The 16,324-nt window shown below is 47.0% G+C and overlaps 1 protein-coding gene across 1 annotated transcript in view; it reads right to left on the reverse strand.

The window, feature by feature from the left end:
* The window catches only part of Ctnnd2 (catenin delta 2), a 927,345-nt gene that overhangs the window by 135,962 nt on the left and 775,059 nt on the right, over positions 1–16,324 (reverse strand). Inside the window, exons 15-16 of the mRNA XM_004625202.3 lie at positions 13,291–13,408; positions 7,931–8,116 (exon numbers count right to left, since the gene is read on the reverse strand). Of these exons, the coding sequence (XP_004625259.2) occupies positions 7,931–8,116; positions 13,291–13,408 (304 nt within the window). The remainder of the gene's footprint in view (positions 1–7,930; positions 8,117–13,290; positions 13,409–16,324) is intronic.

The raw sequence follows: 16,324 nt of genomic DNA on the forward strand, positions 1-16,324 counted from the left end.
TGGAAGGAGGAAGAAGAACTTCATTCATGGATAGGAGCAGAGTCGCTGTGCAGGACCGCAGCAGGTGCGTGAAAGTGCCTGTGGTCTGTGCCTCTAGGACATGGAAGAGTGGAGTGGACCTACAACCTCCCAGCACCTGGTGAGGTGAGAGCCAGGTGAACCCAGACTGGAGTTGGCCTAGATGCTCAAGTGGGCAGCCAGCAGCTGAACGGGCAGCTGAACGAAGCAGATGGCTGGAGAGGAAGTGGTGTCAAGCACCCAGAGAGAAAGCACGGCCACAAATGAGGGAAGGAAAGCTGTCTGGATAAAACCAGTGTATGGCATGAGGAAATGAAAACCTAAGCGCGTCCACGTCATGAAGACATAGCCGTAAGGTATTAATAAAACATCCGATCCACACACTTAAGTTGTCAGTGCTGGTGACTAAGATAAATTTTGTTCTGTGTATCCAAAATGTAAAAGAAAAACCCATTCATTTGGTCCACATATTTCAATTAGAAGAATGCATCCTTAACATATGATTAAGGAGTTAACTGAGATTTAACTACACAGATGTTCACTACAGTTTCTATTAGAGAACATTCGGAAACAGGCTAATTTACTAAAATGAGGAATGGCTTCGCTCTTGTGCGATGGGGCTATTTTCCAGCAAGCAAAGAGGTCAGCCTGTGTCATGTGATAAACTGCCCTAGAAGGTTGAAATTCTGTACTCGACTGTGCCTTTGGCATCTATAACCTAAGAAAAGGGCTAGAAAAACAAGAGTAAGTATTACCCCTTAAATCTGCTACAACACACTATGTGAAGAAGCAGATTATTATGAGACAAAAATCTCTCATATAAAAATACTAGATCACAGTCATGTCTGGATTAAGATCATTTATGTCTTTACTATGCAAATTACGTTTTTAAAGCCATTAAAAATGTTAAAAAATTTTAAGAAGCGGTTTTGTTTCTCATGGACCCTGCTCATTTTGTTTCGTTTTTCCGAGCAGATTTCCCCGTTCTGGCTGGGCTCACTTCGAGTGGGCCGTGCAGGCCTTGGTCTTCCCTGGCCACAGTCAGAGAGAGGTCAGTATCCTATTGCTCTGGCAATAGGACTGACGACACAGTGCCCACCCCTGGACACCATCACAGGACTCTGGACCATGTCCTCAAGTCCCCATATGTCTTCAAAAAATGCCTTAAGCAAACATAGACGTTGAGTCTCCTTGTAGTTCCCTGGGCCGCAGGGTGCTGCGTGCCTGGAGCTGCCGGCTGCCGGTACAAAGCCCTGGTGAAGGGCACAGCCTCCCCAGGAAGGTGGCCTTCTTAGGGTAAGACACGAGTCTGCTTTGCTCTGAAACAGGCCAGGGGAACTAGGACATTCTTCCAATTCAGTGATAGGCACGGGGCACAGCGCTGGCCATGAATGAGTCCACAAAGGCCCTTCGGACCAGAAGGTGAGGCCCGCAGGGTTGAACACAGCTGCATGCAGGGCTCACAGGGGGATGCTCCAGTGGTTACAGCAGCAACCATTTCTTGAAATACAAGCAGGGACATGACACACAGAGGATAACCCAGCAATGCAGTGTGCGTTTACATGACAACACTTGTTACGCTACGAGACACTGCCAGGAATCCCCGTGCAGTCATTGCTCTCCTTTCCACCACTCATCCCAGCGCCCTGCCACCTTGTAAAGCTCTTCTGGAGGCCTCATTGATGCATGGTCTCAGAAGGCGTGATGTCCAGCAGAGACGCCTCCCTCTTGCCATCCAGTGGAGCGGCAGGCCAGAAAAGCAGGACTCTGCGTCCTCAGCTACCTCACTGACTAGCTCAGTCACTGTGTGACTCCTGGTTCCTCCTCCAAGTTCAAACCACCATGAAAGAAATATTTTCAATCAATTCAGGACATTTAGGCACCCGTGGAAGCACAGCTAAAAATGCTCATGAAAGAGGACTTCCAGAGCTGCTCAAAATGTGGCAGCGGTGACAGCATGAACGTGTTCAAGGTGAGCAGGAGTATTTTGAGGGGGTTAGTAGGTTATATTTACTGTAACAAATGGGGAAATTTAAACATTCACTGCACTGGTTGTTAACATTTTGTGCTTTGGGGTCATATACAAATCCTTATCAAAGATTTTGGAGAAAACATTTCTGAGATTATTCTTACACCTAAAGCTGACCTGCAGGGGCAGGGGAGATAGCTCAGTGGAATAAGCACTTGCCTGGCAAGCACAAGGGCCTGAGTTCAATTCCCTGTTCCACACACAAAAAATAATAATAATTAAAAATGAATAAATAAATAAAATAAAGCTGACCTACAGAATAGTATAGTACTTTCCTCTGGTTCAAGTACCAATTCTAGTTAGTTGGTAGGTTTGTCACCCTGACTATGTATGCTGATACCTGTGAATGAAGCAACTGCATTGAAGAAAGCAATGTGTAATGGTAAGGTCATGCTTGGAATGCCTGTCATTCTGGAATTCTAATTACATAGTGCTTGTCACGACATACCAATTACAGCCATACTGCCTCTCAAGTAAAGGTTTGTTTAAAAAAAAAGGGTAATAAATGAAAACAAGAGACAAAACAAAGTCACAGGACTGTCCTGCTACAAGGCTGTATGATGTTAGATTTCTAAATTTCTGTGTAAAAATATGTAAATGCTTATTCTTATTTTTTAATGTTTTAATCTTTTTAATCTTTTTTCTTCATATTCTGGAGGGACTCAAAGTTTAACACATCAATACTTGATGGGAAATACCTGTTCCATGTTATGTCTAAGATGTTTGATCTTCAGACAGATAGTGAGGTTAAGCTCAACTGCCTATGTTATAGGGTAATAATATCATTAAGCTTCTCTTTTGGAGGGTTAACAACTTAAGTTTGCAGACCAAAAATTAAAGAAAAAGAAAGGATACAAGGACAGTCAACCTTTTGGCCCTAGCCTTTCAAGGTCAGTGAGGACTCAGGAAGTAGGAGAACTTACCCTGTAACTCAACTGTGCCCCAAGTTTTCTGATCAAAGAGACTTTGGGGCCACAGAGGAAAGTAATGGATGATGTAGAGTTTGCCTAAGGAGAGTCACATGGAGAGAAAACATTCTCTCAAGCTTTCACAGAAAGCAAATTGGTCAAGCAATGGCCCTGACTCATCCACATGGCTGACACTGACAAAGGATCTACAAACTTAGGTACAGGATCTTAGGTTAAATCCTCAGGGGATTTGACTGATTTTATTAGATACAAAAGTTACATTTCTCATTTTATAGGTCTTGCTCTTTCTTGGTCTTAATCGTCCCTCAGAAAAGTATGAAAATGAAGTGTAAAAAGTAAAGCCATATTAATATGATAAGCTGTAAAATGCTCAAGTCAACAACTTCGAACACTGACAATCTTACAGAAAACCCACTACTATTATGGACTATTGGAGTATATTTGGATATCTTGCTGAATTCATGCATGTACAGTATTTATTTATTTATTTATTTGTTTATTTATTTATTTTGCGGAACCAGGGATTGAACTCAGGTCCTTGTGCTTGCCAGGGAAGTGCTTATTCACTGAGCCATCTCCCTGGCCCTAGCTACAGTATTTAAATGACATGGAATGCCCTTTTCCGATAAAACCAACCAAAAAATAGGGATACAAATGAATGACCCTTTTGTATCTGTATACTCAAAATAGTTAGGATAGATATACAGCTCCACTCTCTTAATCCAATGAATAGAGAGGTTTGTTCTAATAGTGTTTGAGACAGGATATTATGTCTGCATCTTGTACAATGAATAACCACTAAGACAACAATATGCAATGTATTAATTATTGAAAATGTACTAGTAATTGGTTGTGAAACTGTCTCATTGCTATTTGTTTCTCAATAAAAATATTTTTAAAAGGTACTGATGCTAAATGTAAGAGTCAGTGTAAGTTTATAGACTGGAGCAAGCTCTGGCACCGTCATTCAGGCAATGATTGTCATCTCTTTTGCTTCCTGTTAATAGTTTGGCTCCTTTGTCATCTACAGCAACAACTACTTCTACATCCCTATGCCCAAAATGTTTTTATGTCATGCCTGCCCCTTTGTATTATACTTTTCTCCAGTTGCAGAGAGGTCTTTAGAAACCTGCCTTTCAGGGGCCTGTGCATGACTATCTGGGGTTCGTTCTCCAACACCACGGAGACAACCTGACTGTGCCGCATAGAGTCCAGGAAACTGATGGAATCTGTCCATCTGCACAGCCCCTAGCCTAGACCTCTCCAGAAGCTTCTAATCAAGTTACCTTGGCTTTAGACCTTGGAAATAACCAAGGGTTTAGGCATTCGCAGGACTGGGCATGGTCTGTCCTAGAGAGGCCAGGTAATAGCTCCGCTGTCCACTTTGCTGCCACCTGTTAAGAGTGACGGCCCTACCCTGGCTCTGCCTCTTCCTGGAAGTGGCCGGCCTTCAATTCCTGCAGACTGTTTGATTCTCATAAAGCCAGGCTGACTTACAAAGAGCTGCAGAAACGCACAGGTGCAGTCCAAGGCTTGCCCTAAGTCCAACCTTCCCCAGCAGGTGGCGCCACCTAGAGGTAGCTTTGCAGCCAGTAGGGCTGTGCTGACCACCTTGCGCAGTGACCTGCTGGATTTGAGGGCATCCTCCTATTCCTGTTTTCGTTCACTCTTCTGTTCAGCCCTCACTTCCCTCCCCCACTCCAAGACTTCCAGCTTTGCCCCCTTCCCATCAGCCTTTCAATGCAGGATGTTTCTACTTTTGACTTTTAAACTACATCAAGCTTGATAAATCACACTAAAGGGTTTTTCAAACAAGCATAATTGTTGTCTGTTTACATCCTCATTAAACTTGATATTGAATTTCTGGCACTTCAAAATAGTTTTGTAATAATTTCCAGAACGTTAAAAAGCCTTTAAAAACTATCATTTGGTTGAAATTATAACTTTGAAGCATCTTCATGAATAACAATATTCCAATGCACTTTAACTTACAGCAGTCTCAGCAAAACTTCCTAAAAGAGATACTTTTTTCCTTAAAGAATATTGTAAGACAAAAAATGAGACAAATGACTCATAGATTTTCATGTAGAATTTTTGTAAAAAAATCATAACATTCTATTAATAACTATTATATCCAGCTTAGAAAGCAGCATATTAGTGTCATAAATATGGCTCAAGGACAACCTTCTATGCCCAAGCTCACTCACTCAAGGCTGAACAGAGAGGATGCAGAGGAAGAGGGGCTGTGTATGGGTGAGGGTCTCAGATGCCCCTGCCCTTCTGACTACCCATTTCTCAGAACCCAATCAACTCCTCATGCTCCCCAGGGACATCAGGGGTTCTTGGCAGCATGGGAGAGGCCATGCCAGCATCAGCAGCTTGGTCAAGAGCCACCCCTCACAGACATGCGACATGCCAATGCGAACAATGGGCAGACAGCCCTGAAATCAGGGCGAGTTCAACCTCAGAGCAAAGTATCTCAGTCAACTTTTTTTTTAAAAAAAATGTTATTTATTTATTTGGTACAGTCTTGCTACATAGTTCAGACTTGTTGTGATCCTTCTGTCTCAGCCTCCCCAGTGCTGGGATTACAGGAGTGCACCACCATGCCCATGGGGTTCAGGGCCGGCTCAGCACAGGGCCGGCGTGGCATGTGGTACTGGAGATTGAACCCCATCCCTGTGCTTGCCAAGGAGATGCTTAGGCTGCTGAGCTCTCTCCCCAGTCCATTCTCAGCCAACGTTATTGCTGCATTAATTCAACCCCCGGATGTGCTTCCAGAGCCACCAGGGGCCCCAGGAAACTGAGTGCTTGGGTCTTGGTGAGACCCAGGGCGTTGTCCCTGAAGGACGGGACAGCAGCACATTCCTGCCCAGGGTCATTCCCCTGCCAGCCTCTGTGGTGTAGTCCACATTTCTGGAGAAAGCTGTGTGGTTGTCTGGTCCCATGGAGCAGAGTACAGGGGCTCCCTGAAGTTGTAGTGAGAACCCGAGGGTGGGGCCAGCACTTGGCAAGGTCCAACACATGCCCGTGGGCATCTTCTGTGTCCCTCACGGGAGGCTTGTGACAGCCAAGGTAAGAGCCACAGCTCAGTCCCAGAAGGCCGACTGCTCTCATGTGGGTTGATGAGACCTGCAGCCCTGGTAAGGGGGAGAAGCTGCCCTCTCAGGAGGGAAGGAACAGTATGGACCTCACAGAGCCCAGGCATGTGCAAGTTGAGCCTGCAGAACCAGAGGTCAAGGGAGGAATTCAGGGCAACCCTCAGGCGTGCAAACGCCTTGAGAACCCAACCCCCAAAATGCTACTGCTGATGAACTCAAGGAACATTCAGGAATCCACGTATGAACACATTTCTTGCTTTTTAAAAATTTTTTATTTTCTGCAACTGGGAATTGAACTCAGGCCCTTATGCTTGCCAGGCAGGCACTGTGTCACTGAGTTATATCCCTGGCCTCTACGAATCCATTTCTAAACTGGGCAGAATGTGCACAGCTGTAATCCCTGTACTCTGTGAGGCGGAGGCAGCAGGAACACAAGTTCCAGCCCAGCCTGGGCAATTTAGTAAGGGCCTGTGTCAAGAAAAAGAAAAGGTCTGAGGTGTGGACTCCCTGGGTTCAGTCTCCAGTGCCTCAAAAAATAAATTAAAAAGTCTAGATTCCCATTCATTTTTATTCTAATTTTTTTTTTAAACTCTTTTCCTCCTTGTAAAAGTATTTCTCAAATAGTTTACAAAATACTGGGCTGGACTGGGCATGGTAACACATGCTTATAATCCTGTAGCCCTTGTGAGGCTGAGACAGGAGGCTTTTAGGGAGCTAACCAGTCTGGACTACAGACAGAGACCCTGTCACAAGCAAACAGTCCAACAACACACACACACACACACACACACACACACACACACACACAGAGCACTGGCATCTAAAGAAATACATCTGCATAGTTTTTAGCATTCAAAACCTGGTGACAGGGAGTGTCAGAGGCTCTTTCTCCTTCCCAGTCAGGTCCTAGGTCCTGGGTCAGCACCATCCTTAGTAGCCTGTTGTAGGACCAGTGTCCAGGGACAGCAAGACCTATGGCCTCTGTGCCAGGACAGGTCACTGGACGGGTGAGTGTGCCCCAGACCTGGATGGTTGTGTCCGGCCTTCATGCCCATGGGAGGGAATACATGGGACTACTTATGACCGCCCACAGCATCTGGGGCGATGGGCAGTTTTCTGGGCAGAGATTGGGTGCTGCAGCAGAACCCAGCTCTGTTCCACCAATCCCTTTCCAGGGGGTAGAAGGGCTCAGTAGGGATGGGCAAAGCTGCCGCGACGCCCGGCAAGGCAGCTGCCTGTCTGCCTTGGTTCAGGCAGGTGCCCTCTGCAGCTGCTCCTGGTGAAGCCCGCTGATTCATGTTGAAAAAGCCCTGCCCTCATGCCACAGCACACTGAATCAATCGAAACCTCCCCCCGCCACCACAGCTCTGGTACCATCCTGTGGGAAGGGCCATGAACCCCAGACTGCTACTCCACCTGCAAGAGTGAACGTGAGACTGCATAACCAAGCATTTTAAAGCCTGCTGCAAAAACACCTGCCGGGGTTCCCCATCCACTTATCCTTTGTGTGCCTCCACCGCCGGCCTAGCAGCCAGAGGCATATGTGAGTTCACACACCGAAGAACTGGCACTTGGCTCTACCTACGCTCTAAGAGCTGGGGGGGTCAGAGCTCCTCAGTGCTTGGGTGGATTTTTCTTCTGCATGTTATGAAGTGTCCTATCTCAGCTAAGCTGCAAGATACGGGGGAAGTTATTTAACATCCACCGCCTCAGCTGTGACTTTCCTGCAGGAAGACTCTATGATTGCACCCCGTGCTGGGAGCACGGGGCCCTGCATGTACACACACGGCTGAAAGAGGCGAGTCGTAACGAGGGAGGGGATAACTGCATGCAGCTGCGAGCCTCAACATCACCTGGTCCTGCGATTTCTTCTTCTTCTTCTTCTTGCCCCAGCACCCAGAGCTCTCCGCATCCTTGCCGTTGGCCTCACCGCAGAGCAGCCCGTCCAGCTCGTCCGTGCCCATGTGCTGTCCCTGAGACGTCTCTGCTGCCAGCCGGTAGGAGAGGTTCCTTAAGATGCACACACAGTTTTCAACGGTCTGCGGAATGAGAGAACAAAGCAAAGAAGCGGGGTGAGACCACCCAGCGCTCCGCTCCTCCATGCTGCCTGTGAGCTGTCTTCGCCTCTGCAGTCCTCTTGCCAGGCATTTGCTCCTGCTCCTAAAGGCTCTCCTGACAGCCCTGGAGGAAGGGATTTCCAGAAACTCCCCACAGAGAACTGACTCACGAATGTCAGTCACTTCTCCACATGTTTGTCACCAGTGACTGAAATTAACTTGGGGAAGGGGAGGGGAGAAATCACACAGTGGTCCCACACACCCTCCACCTGCAGTCGGTGCCTGCTGGGGTTGGCAGGGCTGAAGCACGAGGGGCACAGCACTAGGACTCGGGGAGCACCAGTGGGCGACACTCATGTGTGCCATCTACCAGCGTATCTTTCTAGGTGCAACAAGGTGCAAGCAAGCACTGTCCTACTCTCCTGGGAAGGCAACGGGAATACACAGTGGCTAAGGGTGTGCGGTTAGGGCTGGGCACCTTGGAATCCAAAGCCTCTGATCTGAGAGCCATGTGACTCTGGATGACGCTGTTGGTGTTTCTAGGACTCAGATTCCTTTCCTGTAGAAAGGATCCTATCCCTCTGCATAGACCAGGGCAGGGTTAATGTGTGTGTGTGTGTGTGTGTGTGTGTGTGTGTGCGCGCGCGCGCATGCACACACACATGCACACTTTGGGCAGAATACTCCTCCCAACTTGTTGATGTTCTGATGCCTAGAACCTGAGAACGAGTGGGGCTCTATTTCGAAAGGAGATTAAGGTTGCTAACTGACTGATTCCCAGGTGGGGAGATGATCTGGATTACCCAGAGACCTGTGTAATTACAAAGGTCCTGCCAGGAACAGGGGGGAGCAGAAGTGGAGGTCAGGGTGTAGGAGGAGGTGAGCAGCAATTGCTAGCTTGGAAGACCACAGGAGAAGCCGCAAGCCAAGGGATGTGGGGCAGCCTCGAAGTTAGGGTAAGGAAGAAAACGGATTCTCCTCCAGAGTCTCCAGGAGCAACCAGCTCTGATAACATTTTGATTTTAGCTAAATAAGACTGATTTTGGATTTGTGTTGTCTAGAACTTTAAGACAAAATGTTTTTTCTTTTTTTAATAAAACAATCCAGTGTGTGGTCATTTGTTACCCCAGCAATAGGAAAGTAATGCACTGTTCAGGTACTGAGGAGAATACCCAGAGAGCAGAGGATGGTATGGAAAGTCCTGCACCCTTACTAATGCTGGGCAATAGCACAGTTTGGAGATCCAGGCACGGAACTTAGAACCAGCCTAGGCTCCGCTCCTGATTCTTGCAACAAGTCAGCTGTGAGTCCTGAAGAATTGCTGGCTCTCTCTTCCTCTTTTGTAAACAGGGTGTGATGATACAGTATGAGCTTCCTAGGGCTATGTGAGGTTGAGGGGGCTCTAGACACAGCGTTCGAACAGTGTTCCTTGTTCCCCTCAGAAGTGGAGTGTGGAATTCAGGAAACAAGAGTTCTAGCAGCTCCCATTCCTGAAACAAAGGGGCCCAAGCTTGCCATACATGGGGACTACTGGACGCCACTGTGCCCATGGGCTCAGTATTACCTATGGCTGCAGTGCTGCTACCATGGCTGAATTGAATACCTGTGCGTTAAATAGCTGAGACTGCTCTATTATCCACTAAGCATGCAACGCTGACCCAGAGACCTTCTCAGAAGGTGACCAATGAAAACGAAAGCTGAGGGTCTGATCTTTATTGTTGACCTGCCACTGGGGGAAGAGGGAAATAAAATACCTAGTGTTTTAAAGGGGCATAATGATGATGTGGTGGTTGTGGGGTACCAAAGGGAGTTAGGTCTTCCTTTCAAGATTAGGTTGACTTGGCCATTATCTTTAAAGACACCTGTATGCATCCCAGCACTGAAGACAGAGAGCATAATTCTACCCTACAGAGGCCAGCAGCTGCCAGTGATTGTGACTGCCCATAGGATAGCCCTGCAGTCTGGGTTCAGGCTGGAAGCGTGGGAGCCACAGGATCTAATCCCTGTTCCACTTCTCTCTCCTGGCTGGAATATGTAAAAGGCAGCCTGTGTTCTTTACTCAACTATGGAGAGAGTGAAGTGGGCTAAGCAAACCAGTGCTCAGAAACCTTTGCCCTTCTAGACCTTTTTTTGTTGGATTTTCAAGTTTCCACAGGCTACTAATCCCATAGGCTTTGAGTCAACTTGATTTTTCTATTTCAAGCAGCCCCTCAGCATCAAAAGAAGAAATCAGAATGAAGACAGGTAAAGACAGTACGAGGCATGAGAGGCAGAAAAGTCTCTCACTGAAGGCAAATCTTATGGCATAAGTCAGAGAGAGTTTTAAATCAGCTCAAAATGAGTTTCCTTACGTCAAAGATGCGAAAGAATAAACTTCCATCTCTTCTCGCTGTTCATCTTCCCTGGGGGCTTTGCCATTCTTTTGTTTAACAGAGTTCTGGGGACTAAATCTGCAGCTCTGAGAAAAGGTCTATAATCTACCTGCAGCTGGGGAGATGACAAGAGGCCTGCGGGTAGGGGAGGAGCACAGCCTGGCCCCTGGGATTGGACTTGTGTGTCTCACGAAGCTTCCCGGAGCGTGGCAGTCTGGTGTGGTTTAGGCAGGTTAGCTGCACAGGAGCTCTGCTCTAAAGGAATGGGAGAGAGAAAGCAAAAGGACCCAGGACACCAGCAAAAGGCTGGCGGCTGTGCTTGTGGCCTCCATTCCTGTCCACAGCACTTGCAGCAGTTCCTCTTGGTTGCCAGGGTCATTTTGCCTCCTTATTTTCTATTGGAAAGGGCTAATTTAGAAGTCAGTTGTAGAGTGTTCTACCATATGCTTCCCATTCAACAAACTGTCCCAATTACAGGATCAGAGCCGAGCGCTTGCACGGAAGCCAGGCTCTCTCATTCATTAAGTTCCCTGGCCTTACAGAGAACATGTACTTATTTTTTCTCTCTAACTTGTCACTGTGAAGACTCAGAAGTGCTTAAGTAGGGCTATTATGGGACAATCACAGCACGTTAAAACCGAGCCACATGGTCCAGCCAGCGAGGTGCCGCTGTGTAACCAACTACCGCCAACCCTTTCCGTGGCCTTGGTGCCCAGCTATGGCCGTCCCTAGGTTGCAGCACTGGTGTCACTGGCCTGCAGGTGGAAAGCACACCATCCTGGCCACATCCAATGCGCAGTTTGGGGCTCTTTCTACTCAGCAGGGTGTTTGGGTCTTTGGCGTCCCAGCCTTGAAACTTCCAGCTGTTACAGCTTCCTCTTGGGGGGGGGGAGAATGTGGTTATTAAAATTGATGCTTTTCACGGTCTTCCAAGAGGGTTCAACCTGTGACCAAGAGAGACATCAGGAAACCAACAACAAAAAGATGTCTGTGACTTGGTTTCCCCTGGCTCTCCATCCATGCCCCTGAAGATCACCCGCCCCCGTAGGGTTGGTGGCAGGGGACAGTGGCCGCAGTTCGAGGCTGTGGACTTTGCCTTTTTACCTGTGAGGTCCAGAGAACACTGAAGCTCTAGCCACCACGGAAAGAGGCTGCGCTTCCCCGAGCCCCGTTCTTTCACCACTGTGCCTATCTGGAGGCTCAGAGTGCGGCTTCCGTCCGTCGCCTCTGCTAGCTCTTTCTAGCATCCCTTGTCTGTTACACTAACAGGCGTCTGTAAATACTTAAGATATTCTGACTGGTCACTGTGTTAGGGATGTAATTTTCCTGTCAATGCTATTTAAAGGTCTAAAACGGTTCTTAAGGGCTTTTACAAAAGAGCAGCGCTTAAGTCTTTATTATGTTATATTCCATCTTTGAAATTAACAGCATAAGCTAAGTGAAGGGCTCAAAGCCGATGAGCAGGAGGAGGGTGACAAGCTGTGTGCAGGTCTGCGGGACCCACACTCAGACGGAACGAGTCTCCCAGGCGACACTGTGCTCAAGCCTCTGTGGCGTAAGGCTCGAGTATTAGTAATCTTCTGAGCTGCGCGGTAACTGTACTTGGTAGCTGTGTGGTCCAAGTTGAGGAGCGCTATGATAACCCTCTCATACAGCCAATTAAGAGCTAAGTGAATAGAATCTCTCGCACACACTCTTTACCTGACGTTTCAGCTCTTACACATTCTGTCAGGTTCCCAATTAGTAGATTTCAAAGTTCCAGCTGAAGCAAGCTCTTCCTAGAAATGCACAATGAGTCGTTTTATCATTTCAAAAGGGCTGCAGACCAGGGGACCATCCCAGGGTCTGCACAGATGTAGTCATACGTGCTCCAAAGGCAGCTGGGAAGTTGGGGCTGCAAATACAGGGCCACAGGACTGGTGCGCAGTACAGGCCAGTCTCACTCCCCCAGGACACCTGGCCTTGTCTGGAGACTGTTACAGCTGGCGTGGGTGGGGTGTGGGCACCGCCATGCCTGGGGCTGCTCCACACCTCACAGTGCCCAAACCCAACCTGCAAAGAACTATCCAGCCCAGATGTCAGTACGGGTGGCTCCAGAGAGGCCTGTTAGGAATTACCACACCCACCACATGAATTACTATAAACGTCTGGGTGAGTCTGCGTTTGTGTCAGGGCATTATGAAATTATAACTATACTCAGCATGAACTGAAACTAACGTAAGATCACTGGACCCAAATCCCAGAAAAGGCCATCCCATGTTTGGCAGGTGAGGTAAAGCAGTGCAAACACCCTGATGCTCTCTTAGGTTGGCAGCTTCATTAATGTAGCGTTCTGAGCTTTTAAAAATTGTTTATAGGGTTTTAAAATGTCACATACTTTAATATATATATATATTAAACTATGTATAGTGTTTCCTAAAATTTAACTATTAGGAAGGTAGGATTTCTCAACTCTCAGCTTTAATATCCTTTTTTTTTTCTTTAAAAGTAGATCTCCTAAAATAGAACCAACAGCAGTGGCCAGCAGGGTGTGCAAACACTCCTCTTCTTCTGGAGCAACTGTATGTAGCTCTTACTCATCACTAGCTAACAGCTGGGGTGCAGTTTGTTCCAAGGCTACTAGGAGGAGCTGCATGTGGACAGTGTTGGGGTCACTCAAGACGACTGGGCAGAGCTCAGCACGGAAGCAGGAAGGCCGCACGGATTCGCCGTCGCCACCACCTGCTCGTCCCATCCCAGGGTCTCCGTTCTCCACGGCGCGGAAGCTGTGCAAACCCTACCAACCTTGCTGTCGATCTCGCTGCTCCCCAGCGCAGACTGAATCACGTAGAGCAAGGCGTCTGTGAGCCCGTCACACTCCCGCATCCTTCTGCGGGCCTCCTCTCCGGCTGAACTCACATTCCTGCAAAGCAAGGGACACGTTAGCCACCCTCCCAGGCAGAGGGCATCAAGGGGACACCCTGACAGTGCTGAAGAAAACACTTGTGCCTTTTGCAGAAAGTTAATCTCCAGAATGGACTGAATGAGTAGAGATTGCTCCAACAAACACAGCCTGAACAGAGTGAAAGCCAGATGGCCGCACCATAGCCGCGGAGAGGGTGTAGAACTCCTAGCATGAGCTGTGGGGGCCCTGTGATTGCTGAGAAGGGCAGACTTTCAGAAAGTCTTCACAGTTTACATCACTTACAATGGAAATCATAAGCTTTTTGATCCACAGGGGTTTTCTTCTTACAAAAGCCTGAAACATTCCAAAGACAGAGTTTTCAACTAATTGAAATAGCGTAGAGATTTAAAATCTATGACTATAGCTGTATATCTGTCTACCTTGGTCCACCCAGAAGTAGACATCTAGGAATTCATTCTAAGGACACAGGGTTCCTGACACAATGTAGCCATTGGAGTGGTTATGGCATGTGTCTAGATGTCCCTGGAAAGCCTCATGCAGTTATAGGTGGAGCTTTGTAGAGGCAGCAGAATCTAGGGTGTGCAATGCTGGGATTAAGGGGGTGATGCTGGGGTCAAAGGTATACGATTGCTAAATTAGCCCACTGATTGGTTTAGTGTAGTTCTGGGTGTGGATAACGGGAAGACCTACCCTTGGTGTGTGTGTGTGTGTGTGTGTGTATGTGTCTATATGTGTGTGTGTGTGTGTGTGTGTGTGTGTGTGTGTCTATATGTGTGTGTGTGTGGTACTATCCAGAAGGCGGGCTGCCTGGGAAGGACAAAGTCTGCTGCCATCACTTGTTGCTGCTGTCTGCTGCCTTGCCTCCTTCTGCCTGCCCTGCCATGTCATGAACTGTTTCACTTCTGTGGTGCCCCTCTTCCATGTCACTTGTCTCCAAGCCAGCCAACTGTGGACTGAAACCTCTACAAACTCTGAGCCAGAATAAACATTTTCTCCTTTAACTTTGAGTGTCAGCTTATTGTGTCTCATCAGTGAGAAAAGACACTAAGACAGGTGTCCATGGCATCTCTTATGGGATGGACTTGGTTTAAATTCTTTTCTGTACCACACACCTGACATAAGATCAACAGAAAGTGGCCAATAGCACTGGGGCACCTGGTCATGAGAGATCTTCCTAGCTGCCCAAAACACACAAGTTGTCCATCTTGGTGGTGATTCCTTGATTTAGCACTAGTTACTCCACTATTTTCCTCTTCTACCCATAGTTAGGGCTTGGCTTCAGTAGAGAATTTCTTCAATGCTATGGACAACACAGAAGGGATACTGGAAACGGTGCTTACAGGAAGTTACAAAAGGCCTGGAAGAACTTAGAGAACTTGGAGGAGGTGCTGCAGTGTTATTTAGGTAGGACACTGGCTCTGAAAAATTCAGGAGCATCAGGGTGACCCGGGATTCAGGTAAGGCATTGAGTGTTAGACTCCAACCTGGAGTCTGACTCAGAAAGTCTGGAGGGGGGTCAGAATTTTCATCACTTTGATGATTCACAGGCTGAGTGTGAAGCCCTATGGGAAGGATTTGGCTGAGGGAAGAAGATGCTCTTGGCTGACAGCTGGGAGGCTGGGGAGCAGATCCCAAGAATCTGTGGCCTTGGGAGGAGAAACAACAGAACAATCTCCAGGCCATTGCTGTGACGGACGTGGGTGATTTTTTCCATTTCACTTTTGCAACATCTTTTGCTATGCACTTTATTCTATTTCATTAATGAAGGAACATGCATGAGAGAGGCTCTCTGGGGCCCCAGGTCAGAGAATGGGGGAGCTAAAGCAAAACCCAGGCTCATGCAAGAGGAAAGAGCAAGGGCTTCCCGCCTGAAGGGGAACGAGGGTAGGTTGTTTTCATTGCAGATTTTGGGGAAATTAAAAGACAATCCAGTAGTCCTAATACTAAAAGGCTACCAAACATGGATATTTTCTTTGATATCTAAAAAGTTTCATAGGATGTGTTAAAAGAGGATCTATCAGTGTTTTCATGTAATACTAAGAAAGGTTATTCAATTTAAATGAGGATTTTTGGCATTTGCTTATCTTAAAATATAAGCAAAAACCCATTTAGCTCCTTAGATAATATACCTAGGCAAATATTTACCAAATTTTTAACATAAAATTTTATAAATTTCATCTCGTGGCAACCTTTGTGTAGGCAATCTTTGTTTCTGACCCTGGTGGGGATGGGGTGGGAGGCGGAATGACTCTCTGTTACAAAAAGTCTGGTAAGAAGCATGAGTATTTATAAACTATGTATTAAAATACGTAAGAGTATTTCAGAGTATTTCTTCTTGAAATGATTTAGATCAGGGTGAGCTTTGATGCTGACATCAAAAATTGTCAAAAATTCCAATTGGACATTCCTGGCTAAAAGAATGCTGGGTGGCAATGTGTGAGTAGGTGTAAATCTTTGTGGGGTGGTGGGGTAGTTTTTCCAATTGAATTATGGAAGTCTGATTGCAAAGCATCTCAGGGGCATCCTGGATGCTTGAGTCTGAAGTGTCATCTACGCCTTGCCCTGACGGATGAGCCCAGCTTTTCCTTTGACCATCCTCGCGACAGGGACGGCTGCCTCCTGCTTCATGAACAGGCTTCATAAAGATCATCACTAATCTCACTGATGATCAATACACGTGAAGACCAACCCAGAGGAAAGAACAGGAATGAGCAACTTGATCAACATTAGCAGCGTCAGTGTTAATCCCAGCATTTTCTTTACAATTCAGTTGTCCTCCAAAAGTTAAATGTTATCAATTGGCTACCATATTAAATGGGAAAGATATCAAAAACATGATTCATTAGTTAAGGCTCAGTAGATACAGGGAAATATCACACACACACACACACACACACACACACACACACACAC

This window comes from Octodon degus, unplaced genomic scaffold, assembly GCF_000260255.1.
Source record: "Octodon degus isolate 3935 unplaced genomic scaffold, OctDeg1.0 scaffold00008, whole genome shotgun sequence".
Classification (NCBI taxonomy): Eukaryota; Metazoa; Chordata; class Mammalia; order Rodentia; family Octodontidae; genus Octodon; species Octodon degus.